At 38.5% G+C, this 15,649-nt stretch overlaps 1 protein-coding gene across 9 annotated transcripts in view; it reads right to left on the reverse strand.

Moving 5' to 3' along the window:
• Positions 1-15,649, reverse strand: part of Usp37 (ubiquitin specific peptidase 37) — a 91,184-nt gene that overhangs the window by 55,080 nt on the left and 20,455 nt on the right. For 3 of the 9 annotated variants that reach the window (XM_048459015.3, XM_048459014.3, XM_048459006.3), the window contains exons 1-5: positions 14,997-15,167; positions 8,484-8,632; positions 5,767-5,834; positions 4,314-4,537; positions 1,341-1,512 (exon numbers count right to left, since the gene is read on the reverse strand). In XM_048459015.3, coding sequence (XP_048314972.2) covers positions 1,341-1,512; positions 4,314-4,469 — 328 coding nt within the window. In that variant the 5' untranslated portion in view covers positions 4,470-4,537; positions 5,767-5,834; positions 8,484-8,632; positions 14,997-15,167. Of the gene's footprint in view, positions 1-1,340; positions 1,513-4,313; positions 4,538-5,766; positions 5,835-7,224; positions 7,330-8,483; positions 8,633-14,996; positions 15,169-15,490; positions 15,613-15,649 lie in introns of those variants that run through there. The other 6 variants (XM_048459007.3, XM_048459008.3, XM_048459009.3 and 3 more) reach the window with 6 other exon arrangements.

Here is a 15,649-nt window from a genome sequence, read left to right on the forward strand (position 1 = left end):
AAAGTGATATATTCAAATGCTTTTTTGAGACAGGGTTTTGCTATCTAGCCCAGGTTGGCTTCAAACTCAAAATCCTACTGCCATTAGCCTCTCAAGTGTCAAGTGCTACAGTTCAAGTATATGTGCCACTATTGTACACCTCCTTCCCCTGTTCTCTCTCCTGTCCTTTTCTCAACAGGGTTGGACAAACAGAGTGGCTTTAAACAGTCCCCTAGCCTTAGCTTCCTAGCTGCGGGACAGCAGGCATTTGCCATTATGCCCCATTTGTTTGCATTCAGTACTGCTAATACTCAAGTCAACGTAATTCAAGACTGGTAGCATAAACATACGAATAGCTAGCTATTAATTTGTAAGAATGGTGTAATATATCAAGTAAACATAAGAAAATTCATACTACCACATCTTCGTGTACAAGACCTTGTGCATGCTAAGTACCTGCTCTATTAGAGCTACAACTCCAGTCTGTTTGTGTTATATTTAACTTCAAAAAAACTCAGATAAAAGTTATCAGGGAACAGAGATATTTACTTCCTCCTTTTCAATTGAACACCTTTTATTTCTTCATTACTCAATCATCTCATTGATTTTATAGAAAAGGCTTCCAGATTTTTGTAACCAAGTGTTCCAGTGTAGGCATAACATGCACAGCCTTTATCACGCTGACATAGTTTTCTTCTACTCCCTAGTCTATTTAGAGTACTTATTGTGAGAGAATATTAAACTTGTCATTTGTTTTCACAAGATGATTACGTGGCTTTGTCCTTCAGTCTTTTATTGTGGTGCATTATATAGACTGATCTTCATGCTGCACTAGTTTTACATTCCAGAAATAAATTTAGCATAATTCTTGTATGGTGAGACTTAACTTAGCCCAACAGTATTTTGTTGAGGATTTCCCCATCAGTGTTCATCAGGAAAATTGGTATACAGCCATCATATTTTTTTGCCTCATATAGCTCAGGCTGGCCTTGAACTTCAGCAGCTTGAGCTGTGGCTCAGCGGCTAGGAGCGCCTAACGCTCTGCTCTAGTGCCAGCGGACCCGGGTTCGAGTCCCTTTGGCGCTGCTAGCGATCGATCAATCAGTGATCAATATGCTATCGATCGATCAATCAATCGGGAAAAAAAAAAGAAAAACATTGAACTTTGATCTCCTGCCTCTATTTGAGTGCCAGAATTATACGTATGCCCACCATGCCTGGCTTCTGTGTGCTGATCTGTTAGGGACTCCACAATCTCCTGCAGACTGTAGGCTCTACCAAATGAGCCACACCCCCCACCCTCAGTCATCATGTTCTTTAAGACCTATTAATGTCAGACTCATGAGATGATTAGTACTTACCTGCATGAAGTCTGTTTTGATGGACTGCATCTAGAAACAACCTCATTTCCTCTGCTTCCTTACTTGGTACTTTGTCAATAGACAAGAAGCTGTTATCTTGTAAAGTCAACATTAGGCGACTTTGTTTTGTTCCACTGGGACGTAGTACCACATTTTTAATGTTATGACTTAGCTAAAAGAAGAAAAAAATTATCTTTTCACCCAAAATACACAACAAAGTATAATTAAGCTGTCTAAAAATTGCTGAATTTCATACATTTCCATTTCCATTTCTTTCTTCTTCTTTCTTGATAAATTTTACTCAAATATATAACCTTTGCGAAAAGATTTATTTCCATGTTTCATTATATGGATGCATGCATATCTAAATGTGGTTAGGTAGTAGCACTTATGGAAGTCAGAAGACATTGTGTTCTCTGAAGCTAGAGTTATAGGCAGTCATGAGCTATTCCACATGAATACTGGGAATTTACCTGGGCCCTTTGCAAAAATAAGTATGTGCTTTTAACTGCTAAATCACTTTTTTTCTTTTCTTTCTTTTTTTTTTTTTTTTAAAGATTAGGTCCCACTATAGAGTCTACTTGATCTAGAACTCACTATGTATTTCAGACTGGCCTCTAAACTCACACTGCCCTTAACTACAAAGCCTCTGCGTCCTGAGTGCTGGAATTAAATGTGTCTCCATGCCCAATTAACATTTAGCTTTTAAAACCAGCATTTTACTACATTTTATCAATTTATGAGTATTGGGGGCGCTGCCACAGAATGTCAATGGAGGTCAGAAGACAACCTGTGGTAACTGGTTTTCCCTCCACCATGTGATCTATTCTTTCACCTTTTCAACCACCTCTTTGACCTCTGTTTTGTCTGACAATCTTATGTATAACTTAGGCTAGCCTTGAACACACTACATAATGAAGTCCAGTAGTCCAGTATTGCCTCTCTTTTTCCAGTCTCTAGCTCCCCAGTGCTGGAATTACAAGCACGAACCACTACACCATAATAGTAGAATGTATGTGATATACAAAAGCGTCAGCAACTTACTTTCACAGTTCAAAAGTATAAACAATTGGAAAGTTTATTTCAATCATACAAGCATAAAGTTTAAAATATATTTCTTGAAAAACTAATAAATAGAAAATTTTATTTTTATTTTTCAAGATAAGATTTCTTTCTGTAGCCTTGGCTGTCCTAGAACTTAGAGAGGTTTTCCTGCCTCTACCTCCCAAGTACTGGGATTAAAGGCGTGCACCACCACCTTCCAGGTAAATTTATTTATTTGGTTTGTTTATTTGTTTGTTTCAAGCCAGGGCATCTCTGTGTATCTCTGGCTGTTAAATTTATTTTTTATGTGCATCGGTATTCTGTCTTCATGTATATTTCTTGCCTGGTGCCCTCAGAAACCAGAAAAAGGTATTGGATTCCCTGGAACTGAAGTTAAGACAGTTATGAGCTACCATTTGGGTGCTGGGAATTGAACCCACATCCTCTCAACAGCACCCAGTGCTCTTAACTGTCAGGCAATCTCTCAAGGTCTGATGAATACAGATCTTTTAAAGGTACACATAGTTTCTTTAGTCACTGAGACCTTTAGTCTCCAGACCTTGATTTTTTTCCCTCCCAAGACAGTCTCACTATGCACCCCAAACTGGCCTCAAATTCACTATGCAGACCAGGCTAGGCCTGATGTTATAACACTCTTGTATGAGATTCCCAAATACTGGAATTATAGGAATGTGTTACCACGCATAGCTATGTTCTTAAATTCAACTCCCACAAAGATTAGCAGTTCTTAGGTCCACAATAGTAGTACAAAAGGGGAAAATTAACTATTTAAATTTTTGTTATATTTTATGTGCATATATATGTGTGTGTATATGGTGTATCATGTCACAGTATGTGTGTGTAGGTCAGAAGACAATTTGTCGGAATTGATACTCTCCTTCCACCTTATGGGTCCTAAGAAACAAACTCAGATCACCAAGTTTTGTGACAGGTGTCTTAATCTACTGAGCCATCTTGCCGGCCAAATAGCAATATTCTTTTAAAGATAGTGACAAGTTTTTACAGTTAGAGGAAGATAGCTATAAAGATGACCTGAACAATCATCCATTAAAGACCATGACATATGGCAGGATTATTTAGGACATAGATGCTTACTTTTAGAAGGCACTAAAAAAAATCCATTAAATGACTCTAGCAATTACTTCAAAGAAAAAAAAAAAAGATGAGCTAAGATTATCTAATTTGTGTGTGTGTGTGTTGTCAGAGACTGAACCCCAGGTTCTGAGCACATTAGGCAAGTGCTACCACTTAGCTCATATTCAATCCCACATTTTCCCAGACAGGCCTTCATGGCCCTATCACTCTGTGATATGTATCTTAATCTCATCTGAAAAAATTCTGACCAGGTAGCTCGGATTGTACGTGTATTACAACTACTACCGACTTAGCCTCTAAAGTGCTGGGATCATAGGAGTGTATCTTCAAAATCTGGCCTAATGGGGTTTTGTTGTTGTTATCACTTTTTTTTCCCTTGGGGGGGGGTGGATTTCAGTTTATAGCTCCACGTTATATTTTGAGACAGGATTTCATATAGCTCAGGCTGGCCTCAAACTTGCTTTGTGACTCAAGATAACATTGAACTGCTGATCTTCCTTCCTCTACCTCTCAAGTGTTAGGATTACAGATACGCATCACTGTTCACGAATGTTAATGTGGCTTTTGAAATAGCTTAAATATATGGTACCCAAACCTCTCTAAGTTCTTTCCCACTAGTTTTCTTTGCAACAATGGTGACTGTTTCCTATTCTTTATTAAACCTAACAATACTACTGAGTAATTTATAAAACAACACATAGAAGTACTAAACCTTTCAGGGTCACTTTACTACAACTATGAAACTATGACACAGTGTGGCTATTGAGTAAAGGATCTCACTAAAGAACCACTCCAAATCAAAATATGTTATACCTGAAACATTCTTGGAATTCCTCCAGTGTTGTAGTGAACAACTAGGCTGACTTTATTGTCTTTTTCCACAATTTCAAAGGATCCTTCTTTCCACTTTGTAATTCCAGTCTGCATACTTCGAACTCTGATAGGACCATTTATCTTCAGAGGAGACATATTTTCTTTAAAAATAAATTGCTTTTAATGAAATTAAAAAGCAAAAATATATGTTCACCTGACAGATTCTAAAGAAGAAAAATACAACAAGTTACAAGTGATTAAAAACAGAATTTTAAAGAGGATACTTAATAAATCATCTTATATCTTTCTCCATTTGGGGAAAAAAATCATTTACTCTCTAAAGAAAAAAAACTTACCCTTCTCTAAAATACATCCATATTCAGCATTACCATTTCCAAAAAGCAATTTAACTTAAACTTCAATATTCAAATTTATTCAAGATTCCAGAATAAACAATATTCTTTTCTTTGGTGAGTATGTGTATAATGTGTGTGTATTAGTGAGGCACACACATTGAACAGTTTGAGACAAGGTTCCTTCTGCTCACTGCTGCATTAACCAGGCTAGTGTACCTATAAGCTTCCAGTGATTCTAGACATGTATGTATTCTGTCCAGCTTTTATGTGGGTTCTGGAGATTAGATTCAGGTCATCACGCTTGGTAACTGAGTACTATATCCACTGAGTCATCTTCCCAACCTCTTGAATGAACTTCTAATACTTATAAATGATTTATAACAATCAATAATAGGATAAGATACCTAACACCACTCAACTAGACTTGCAAATAAAATGATAGTAATAGATGTTAGCAAATAGTATTACATATATATAAAGGTGCAAATATCTAAAATCGCTAAACCAGATTTTTTATGTATTTTCATCTTCTAATACTTGTAGGAATTATAAGTATTCTTGCTGATAAGCTTATAACATAATTTCTGCCTAGATGGTTTGGTTGGAAAATCTAGAAAAGATAGTATAAAATGGATATTAGGTCTAGAAATTAGGAGCCAATCTTGTCACTAACTTGTAACTTCTTTCTCTGATATTAGTGCTGTCAATCATACAATGCGACAATGACATGTTGGGGGATGAAATAACATATATTCAGCAGATAGTACTATTAACATTGATGGAGTTAGCAACCATGTGCTATAAATTAAATTATTCCTTCTACATAATATCCCTTTTTTCAAAGACCTCAATAAATCAGATGTTAACAGGAGTTAACTCCTATAAGGTCAGCCAGGTAAGAGAAATGACTGAGGCAAATAAAATATGTTCAGGTGCAATCAAATCTAGTGAACTGCTAGCATATGAACCTTGATTTGCCAGTTCACCTTTTTTTCTTGTTTGTTTTTCACAAAAATGAACTTCATATAAAATTACTCATTTTATATTGTAAGCAATAAATTCAAATTTATTTTTAAAAGCCATCAAACAAAACTCACCTATAGGAAGGAGGTGTTAAGTCTGGGGTCCTCGAGTTTAAAGCCTATAGTTACTGCATGGAAAGTAACTAGGAATCAAAGAAAACATTTAAAAACACTTTGAGAGTTCAATGCTCTTATGCATCTTAAGTTCTTCATTACTATTTATTCACACCCTCAAAATTTTCTGAGAGCCAACTGTGGTCACATTTAAAAATCAGCAATTTACTGGACATATAAATTAAAAACAATAAAGTTTATTATTTATTACTATGCCTATTCATGTGACATTTTGCTCAAACTAGTAACCCTACAGAAACTTGAATAAGCCACCTGCACTTGTAATATATTTTAGCTATTATTTGTGGCTCTATTGTTTGCACAAGTCCTTGACATTTCTTTCCTTTCTGTCTATCAGGATTGGAAAGAATATATTGTTTCTCTTCTACACCCATTTCCCAAGCCAGAATCATTAGAAGTAGCTTTGACCTTCTTATATATTTTGGGGTTGGACTAGAAAGGGAGGTTAGAATTCTGTGAATTCTTAACTTCATATGCCTTCAGGTATTTTTCTAAGGAAACTACAAATCAAATAGATTTACTCTCCATCTCAGTATTACTCAATGGTTTTTAAATGTCTTTACAATAAAATACAAACTCATTAACATGATATCAAGGCCTCAGGCCCTCATTATCTATTCTCAATTAAGTGTGCTGTGGGAACTCCTTCAGTCAAACAGCCTTTAAGACACTGGCCCACTTTGGGATGGTCTCATGTACTGGAAGTGCAGATGAGAAGCACGAGCAGGCCTCTTGGCTGCTGGATTCAGTCCCAGTTCCCAGTGCACACAGAGGATGAGGATCACTACTCTTTCTGTGAGTTTATCCCAGAAAATAAACCTTTGTTATACTCCATTTCAGGCTATTGTGGAATTCTTGTACGGCAACGTAAGCATCCCCTCAATCCAGTCATCTCAACTAAAAAAGAATTCCCAAACCCATGTATTCTCATGACAATGAATCTTTACACACTGTGGTCATGTCTATAAGTTTTCATGTATTCTCCCTTCCTGACCTGCCGTAATTCCTTCTGTTGGTTCTAAAATCAAAGCTCAACTTAGATGTCACTGTCTTTAAGAAGCTTTCCTGACTACTTTTCACTGGTTCTCTTCCTCATACTCACACTCTGAGGCTATTTAATTTTTTTAATTTTTATTTTATGAACATTAGTGTTTTGCCTGCACATACGTCTGTGTGAGGGTGTCAGGTCCCCTGGAACTGGAGTTACAGAGTTGTGAGCTGCCATGTGGGCGTTGGGAATTGAACCCAGGTCCTCTGCAAGAGCTTCAGTGCTCTTAACCGCTGAGCCACTTCTCCAACCCCTTGAGGCTATTTAAATCCTTCTCCATATTCCTGTTGTACTTTGTGCTTATAGACACATGACACTATTACAAATGTTATTTATTCCTTTGTTTCTACCTGTATTATTTGAAGACGGGGAATGTGTTCTTTAATCTCAATAAGCATCACTGTTCAAGAAGGATGAACAAGCTGAGATGGTAGCACACACCTTTAACACCAGCACTTGGGAGGCAGAGGAATGAAGATTACTGTGGGTTTAAGGTCAGTCTAACCTATATAACAAGTATCATATCAAACATACATAGTAAGTCTATCTCAAGAAAGATTTTATGTCTTATCAGTTTTTTCATCTTTCCATCTACCTCTCCCTGAAAAGTTTTATGTCTTATTAAATGTTTTCTTCTTTCTCTACAGCTCATTATGAGACTATAAAACACCATTATCTTGGTGTTATTTAGAATATCATTATTAAATAAAACTTAGAAATGAAATTTCACATCTACTAAAGTATACAAGATATTTAAAAATCTTTTTTTCCGATTTATTGATTGATAACGACCTATTGATTGATTGATTATCGATATCATCACCAGGTGGGATTCGAACCCGTGTCCCCTGGCATTAGAGCGGAGCGTTTGGCGCTACTAGCCGCTGAGCCACGGCTCAAGCTGCTAGATATTTAAAAATCTTATTTCTATCTAATTCTAAACACAACTTTTGATTACGAGTATAAAATTTTACTTCATGACTTCATATGTTGAACATTTTCTTATCCATTTCAACTACCAGCTTTGTTTTCTTCTAATGAAAAAACTGAAAGATACAGAACATAAAACTAGAGAATACAATAAAAACATTCAATATTTCTTTTGTACTAAATGAATGAACAGTAACCACTCCTGAGCTTGCCCTACTTGCTGAAGATAAAAAGTTTCTTTTTCAATATGAAGTACATACAGAAACAATTAAAAAAAAAACCAAAAACTTTTTTTTTTTTTTTTAAAGACATGGTCTTACACTGTAGCCCAGGTTGGTCTAGAAATCACTGTATATTACAGGCTGGCTTCAAACTCATAGCAATGCTCCTGTTTTAGCCAACACACACACACCAGTGCTGGGATTACAGGCGTGAGTCATTATGCCCAGCATTAGTTAAACTTCCTATAAACAGAAGATAAAGATTCCTTGAACTCTGACTATCCAAGTTTGAGATTCCATGCAAGCTCATATTGCAAACAAGGTGGCTTTTTGTAGTCATTTACTTAAATGCATATATATCAGGCATTCTGTGGTAAAGAAATTATGCTAAAACACAAATGTATAATAAACTGTCAATTCTAGCCTATTTACAGAACCAAAACAAAACCAATACTTACTTTTCAGTGACTTTTACTGAAAAATTCCACAAAATAACAATTCTCCTTTATTCTGTTTCTTGTGCCAAAAGCAATGTACTTTTCTTGAGAAACTATACATATTCTCCAGATCTATCAGTGATCCTTCCAGGAGTCAGTTATCAATTCAGCTAAAGAAAACAGAAGTGTGCTTTAAGAAATTACAGCATATGAAATTAAAAGAAAAAAATGAATCGTGTATGTCAAAAAGACTCATTTAAAGATCACTCTTACTGAAAATATTAAAATACAACACAGAATGAGGAACTCAGGAAGAGTCTGAAAGTCCATCACCTGGTGTCTTGCTTTTATGTACTGCTCTTAGATTTTGAAACTAAGTCAGTGAAAAAGTACATCCTTTGTTGACTTTAGAAACATTGTTGCATCATAACCATCTAAAAGATGGCTTGTAAATTGTGTCGATCTATAGTTTTTAAAGCTGGAAAATATTAAGTTGTGTCGATCTGTAGTTTTTAAAAGCTGGGGAACGGCTATCCTTACCACCTTTCAGAAAGTTCTTTAAAAAATGAACAACAAAAATTTCTTAATTTTAGGTTTTTCTAAACCTTTCTCTGGAATTCTACCACAATTTTGAATACAACATCAACTTTTAACTCTGTTCATTTAGAAAAATGATTTATAAACTGGGCAGTGGTAGCTTACTTGGGAAGCAGAGGCAGGAAGATCTCTGTGAGTTCAAGGCCAGCCTGGTCTACAAGAGCTAGTTCCAGGACAGGCTCTAAAGCCACAGAGAAATCCTGTCTCAAAAAAACAAAAAGTACTTCCCTAATTCAGAAACTCATACTTTGGGATAGGGATGTGGCTCCATTGGTAGGGTGCTTGTCTACCATGCATGAAACCCTGGAATTCATTGTCAGCAAAAGATTAACTGGTGTGCCTCTATCCCAACACTTGGGAGGTGAAGTAGGAATTCAAGGTTCATCTTCAGCTATGTAGTGAGTTTCAAAGCCATCTTAGGCTACATGAGAGGCTGTCTCAAAAATAAATAAGTTAACTCATTAAAAACTCACTTCTTTAAATCATCACCTCACCCAATAAATATTATATATTTACTAAACAAAGTGCTAAGTATCAAACATTATTGATTTAATATTAATAATCTTAGAGGACAGGTTTTATCACTGTATCTTACACATAAAGGAAACTGAGGCTTTCAGAAATTAAGAAATTATGCAGGGGGTGTAAACAGAAACTGGATTTTCATTTCCTGGCCACCCAGACCCGAATAATCAGGCTTATTCCTAGCTAGTTCTTACATTTTAAATTAACACATTTCTATTAATTTATGTATCGTCTCAAGACTGTAGCTTACCAGTAATGTTCCAGCATCTTTCTCCTTCAGCAGCTACATGGCATCTCCTTGACTCTGCCTACTCTCTCTATCTCTGTTTGGATTTCCTGCCCGGCTTTACTCTACTAAGTCATTGGCCAAAACAGTTTTATCCATCAATCAATAAAAGCAACACATATACAGGACATCCACATCCTCAGGGCTAAAGAGTTAGCTTAGTAGTCAAGATCACTTGTTCTTACAAAAGACCTGGTCTTGATTCCCAACACCACGTGATGGCTCACAACTATCCATAACTCCAGTTCTGGAGAAAGACACTCTCTTCTGACCTCCACAGGCAATAGGCACAGATGTGGTATACATACATATAAACATACTCCATACAGGAAAAACACACATAAAAGTAAACCAATCTTTTAAAAAGGAAAAGAAATTAATATTGAGTCACCAAAAGACAAAACTATGCCCAAACTCAAAACCTTTTCCCTACTTTGTTTTTTGAAACAGGATTTCATGTAGCCTAGGCTGGTTTTGAACTATGTAGGCAGAGGCAGATCTTGAACTACTGTTCCTTCTAATTCCACTCTTAAAGTGCTAGGATTATAGGCATACACCACTACACCAGGCTGGAACCAAAATTTATAACCACTACCACAGTGCATACTCAGCATTGTATGATTCACTTTCCAGCCACCACTCTCCGAGGATTTTCCCATCAATAAATCCTTTTCTACAATAGTCTTCTAGGAACCATTTCCTACCCCTCACCCTCCTTAGGAACTAAAGTGACACTAGTTGTTTTCACAGCTTTCTCCCTAATCAGACACAAGAACTTAGGTAAACTTCTGATATATTCCAGCAAAATAAACATTAAGTTCTAAGTACTTGCTATTAATACTGCTAACTCCATTATAAACATTTTAACTTCTTCACTATGAACTAGAAAATAAAAATTTTGACATCTATACACTTTATTTATTGTTTTCAGTATAAACTCTTTAAGTCTTAAAACATGTCATTAAATTTTAAAATTGACTTCCTTACCTAGCAAAAACTATTTTATTTATTTGTAGAAACCTCATTTTTACTAGTCTCAATTTAACCTGTTGCTAAAATAAATAAACAAACCACTCTGTTGACTTTCAATGACTTTCTTTTGTAACCAAAAAAAAAAAATCATAAAACAGAGACTATAAGAATGGCCCAGCAGGTAAAGGCACTAGCTACCCAAGCCTGATGGCATGAGTGCGATCCCTGGACCCGAAGTGAAGAGAACGAACCGAATACTTCCTCTAACCACGCCGGCACACATGCACCCAACCCACCCAACCCACCCAACCGTGTGATGGACATGTACACGGACACCACACAAATAATACAATATTTTTAAAGTTCATAAAACAAATACACAAATAAGATAAAGTTACTGTTATAAAGGAAAGAAGAAATTTGATCTAAGTAAGATTTATCTCTAATCTACAAAAGAAAAGATTTCTTTCCATTAGACTGTCTAAAATCTGAATGATTTGGTGGAGGTGGGGGAGGTGGAGAGAGTGATACACACATTTAATTCCAGCACTTAGGAGGCAGAGGCAGGTGGATCTTGGTGAGTTCAAGACCAGCCTGGTCTACAGAGCAAGTTCCAGAATAGGCACCAAAATCTACACAGAAAAATCTTGCCTCAAAAAACGAATAGGAAAAAAAAATGAAAATGATTTGATAACACAGGAATAAGTAAAAATATCCTAAACCCTTTGTTGCTGTTTGTCCCCTGCTCATTTTCAAATTTCCATGGCTAGAATCCAGGCTTCCAGCATGGTAAGTGAGCACCCTACAGCCGAGGCATACTCCATCTGTTTTCCTTTGCAGAATGGGGTGTCTGTTCTAATGGGAGTATCAGAAAACTTATGCTTTCAAACAAGACGGCTCTTAAATCATCTCACATCTCTATAAGTTAACGGCAATTTCCAATTTGATTCATTTAACCAGTTCTTGAGAAATGAAAATGAAAGTGAGTTGCTTTATTTTTTATTTTTTTTTACATTGTGTGTGTGTGTGTGTGTGTGTGTGTGTGTGTGTGTGTGTAAGAGATCAGATATATTTGCAGGACTGGGTTCTGCCTAAAGTAGCTTTTATCCAACCTGGGGGTTCAGAGTAGAGGAGGAAAAAAACCAGAGAAGGCTTTACTCAGAAAGTATTTCTTAAGCTGAAAATGAAGGTTTATTTGATTGAAGGATTAAACAATTCAGATAAACAGAATAGTGTGTGTGAAAGGTCTAAGCTAGAAATGTTGTATGTCAACACAAATTAAATCAGTGTGGCTGAAGGTTAATTAAGAAAAAAGGAAGAGGTCAGAAGATAAAGCTAAATCTAATAAAGTAGGCAAAAACCAGGTTATGTAGAATTTCAATCAACTCCCCCCCCACACACACACACATCAAGAATGTCTTGTAGCCTAAGCTGGTTTATCTGAGGGGGACTCTGAGTTCCTGATTCTGTCTTTCCTGCTTTATATGACACTGGGGCTTCAAACACAGGGATTTGGGCATGCTAGGCAAGCATTTCAGCATCTGAACCATTACCCAGAACAGGACTTTTAAATTTTTTCTTAAAGTAATAAGCACCGTGGCAATGGGAAAGTCACTGAAGGATTTCAAGCAAAGAAATTATACGTTATTTTTGAATGAATGGAGAAGTAGAGTTTGGGAAGCAGAGAAAATGAGTTAAAAAAAAAAGAAAAGAAAAAAGGAAGATCAGATAGGAAAGTAGTGTTGTTTAATTCATAATTACAATAACAATTAATTCTTACCTGCAAATTTTTGTATGTTAATACTTTATCAAGTTTATAGCACTTATAACAATCCACAGGTGAGAACTCCTATTACATTTTACAGGTGAGAACAGGAGCCAGAGAGATCAAGCCCACATGAAAAAGAACTGTGGTTTAAACTAGAAAAGTAAAAGTGAAGATGGTCAGAAGCAGATGCAAGACATATACTGGAAGTAAAATAAAACTTGGGGAGGATACGAACATACAGGATGAAGAAATCAAGAATGCCTCTAAAGCTTCTACCCAGTGTAACTGAACAAATGGACATGCCTTATGGACACAGACACTGGAAGTGTCAGAATTTGGGTATAGAGAAAAAGATCAACACTATGGTTTTATTTCACATCTTTAATCCCAGCACTTGGGAGGCAGAGGCAGGTGGACCACTGAGCTTTCAAGGCCAGCCTGGTCTACAAAACAAGTTCCAGGGCTACCAGAGTTGTTATACAAAGAAACCCTGTCTCAAAGTAAAAGATTAAAAAAGAAAGAAAGAAAGAAAGAAAAGGCGGGGCAGCCACAGTGGCACCTTTAATTTCAGCACAGGGAAAGGAGGCAAGCGGTTTTCTGTGAGTTTGAGGCCAGCCTGGTCTACAGAGGCAGTTCCAGGACAGCCAGGGCTACACAGAGAAACTCTCCAAAAGCAAAACAGAAAAAACTAAACAACAACAACATAAACCTCTGGTTTTAGAGGTGTTACATTTGAAATTCCTAAGTTGGGGAAATTAAGTTGAGATGTTAAGCAGACAGCCGTTTGAATATGGGGGCTGAAAATAAAAATTCTCAAATTATCAATATATAGTGAAATTTAAAACTTAGAGAGGAATGGAACGGCAACAGAAGAGAACCCCAGCCCGAATCGGAATCATTTTACCCTGCCTAAATTTCTCACCAAGACAAATGATTACGTTTGTGGCGGGTTTTTCAGTCCCTCATTTACTTTTGCCAGTATGCAACGACTTTCGTCTCTTTAGTCCCTCCTCCACTCGCTATTAAACGCCAAGCATCTCAATGCTACCTAAGTACCCTTCTCTAGCATTGTACTCTTCTTTAGGCAATGTCATATATACACATGGCTCCAAATTTACACAAGGCAAATGACACACATAACATACAAACACATATGTATCTATCTATATGTGTGGCCCAAAACCCTCCTCTAATCTGTAATTCAATAAACCCAAATGTCTCCTTACCACCTCAACATTCTCTTAGATTATCTCTTTCAGCTGGAGATTCATTAGATACTGCAACTCGCCAAAAGAATACCCGAAAAACACTATAGTACAACTCTCCAAAGACACGGAACTTTTATTACCACTTACCATTTCTTTTTTTTTTTTAAAACCAGATCTTGATTTAAAATTGGTAAATTGGACATCGTCGGAGTATGAGGGCCAGCCATGATAAGCTAAGTCTGGGCAGGTCATCCAAAGGAAGTTTCTTTACTTCCAACCATTATCACCTGGGACTCTGGCCATCAATAAATTTAAATGGAGTCTGGAGTCTCAATAGTTTATCCTGAGACAATGCCTGGCAGGTCAAGATTACCTGACCCCCACCCAAGAGCAGAACAGTCAAGGGAAATTCCTGGCATTCGAAGCACTGTAAATAGAAACACCTGCCAGCAGTTCACCAGGACACTCCTAGACAAATGTCAGCCAATCAGGGGTCCTGAACCTCTGAGACCCCTCACCCCCACCTTTACTACTATAAAAACCCAATTCTAACTGAGCTCGGGGCTCTTCGGATATTCCAGTCAGTATGTTGGACATGCGGAGAGTTTGAGTTTGCAAACTTGATTAAAATAAAGGCTCTTTGCTTTTACGTATGGGACTCGGTCTCCTTTGTTGGCTTTTGTGGGGACCCACGGATTTGGGCTTAACAGGAGTGGCTAGATACGGATAGCAACCAAATGCACGACAAAAAAAATCAACTCTCAGACTTTTCTCGTGAGCACTGTTTAAGAGGAGGAGGAAAGTAAAGAATGGCCATGAGAGCGAATGAGTATCGCACCCAAGGTCTGAGGGCTGTGTGGCATCGGGAGTCACCTGGAGAGACATCAGGCCTCGTTAGGAGGCAAGCCAAGACCACCACAACCCGAGCAAAGCGGGGGCAGGTTGAGGATGCGGAAAGGGAGTGACAATACGCTCCGCGTTCAAGGAGAGGGAAAACGGAGGGGGAAACACTCGAGCGGGGCACCTGTAAGGCACAGGACGCGTCCGGGGACCCGGTGCAGGCTGAGTAGCAGCCGGGCGAACTCTGGAGTGGACGCCGAGTGGGCGGACCACACGGGGGGTGGGGGGGTGAGGCTGGAGAAAACGGCTCGACTCCGGAGTTGTCCCGGCCCGCTTACCTGTGCCAGAGGATCCGAGCCCGGGACGAACCTGCCGGTAGCACCCAGTTCCCGCGGAGGGGGAGGAACCGAGGGGCTCAAAGGGAAGGGGCGCTCCCGGCCCCAGAAGGCGACACCGTGCTCTCTCCTACACACCTGAACCCGCTGATGGCGGGAACTGTGACTACACGCAAACACGTACGCACGCACGTACTCTCGACGCAACCAGTCTGGGCGCGTGCGCGTCAACACCCAAGCCCCGCCCCGCCGACATTCGTTCCGCCCCTCGCCACGCCCTGCCTCTCAGCCGGGCGGCCCGCCCCCTGCCGTGACAACCTGGTAGTACACATGCGCACTCTCCGTTGTACCGACTTCGGACCTCCCACCATTTTCCCTCTAGCTCAACCTGGCTGAGCATGCGCAATTGGTATCTTTCCAATACGGCCGGCCTTTTCCCGCCCTTCTCTGGCTTTAGCGGGGGAAAAGTCGGAGTTCACGCTCCTCTGGGAATATACCTGCGATGCCAGGGGAATACGAGGACCAGTAGGTTGCAGGCGTCATTTTGATCCTGTATCTTAAGTGTCAGAGAACACACTCTGGAACTATTAGCTAGGTCGAGGGCCAGGAGGCGGGAAAGTGCTCTGTGAGTGGAAGGTCAGAGGTGAGAGGTCAGA

This window comes from Myodes glareolus, chromosome 1 (genome assembly GCF_982192425.1).
Source record: "Myodes glareolus chromosome 1, mMyoGla1.1, whole genome shotgun sequence".
Taxonomy (NCBI): Eukaryota; Metazoa; Chordata; class Mammalia; order Rodentia; family Cricetidae; genus Myodes; species Myodes glareolus.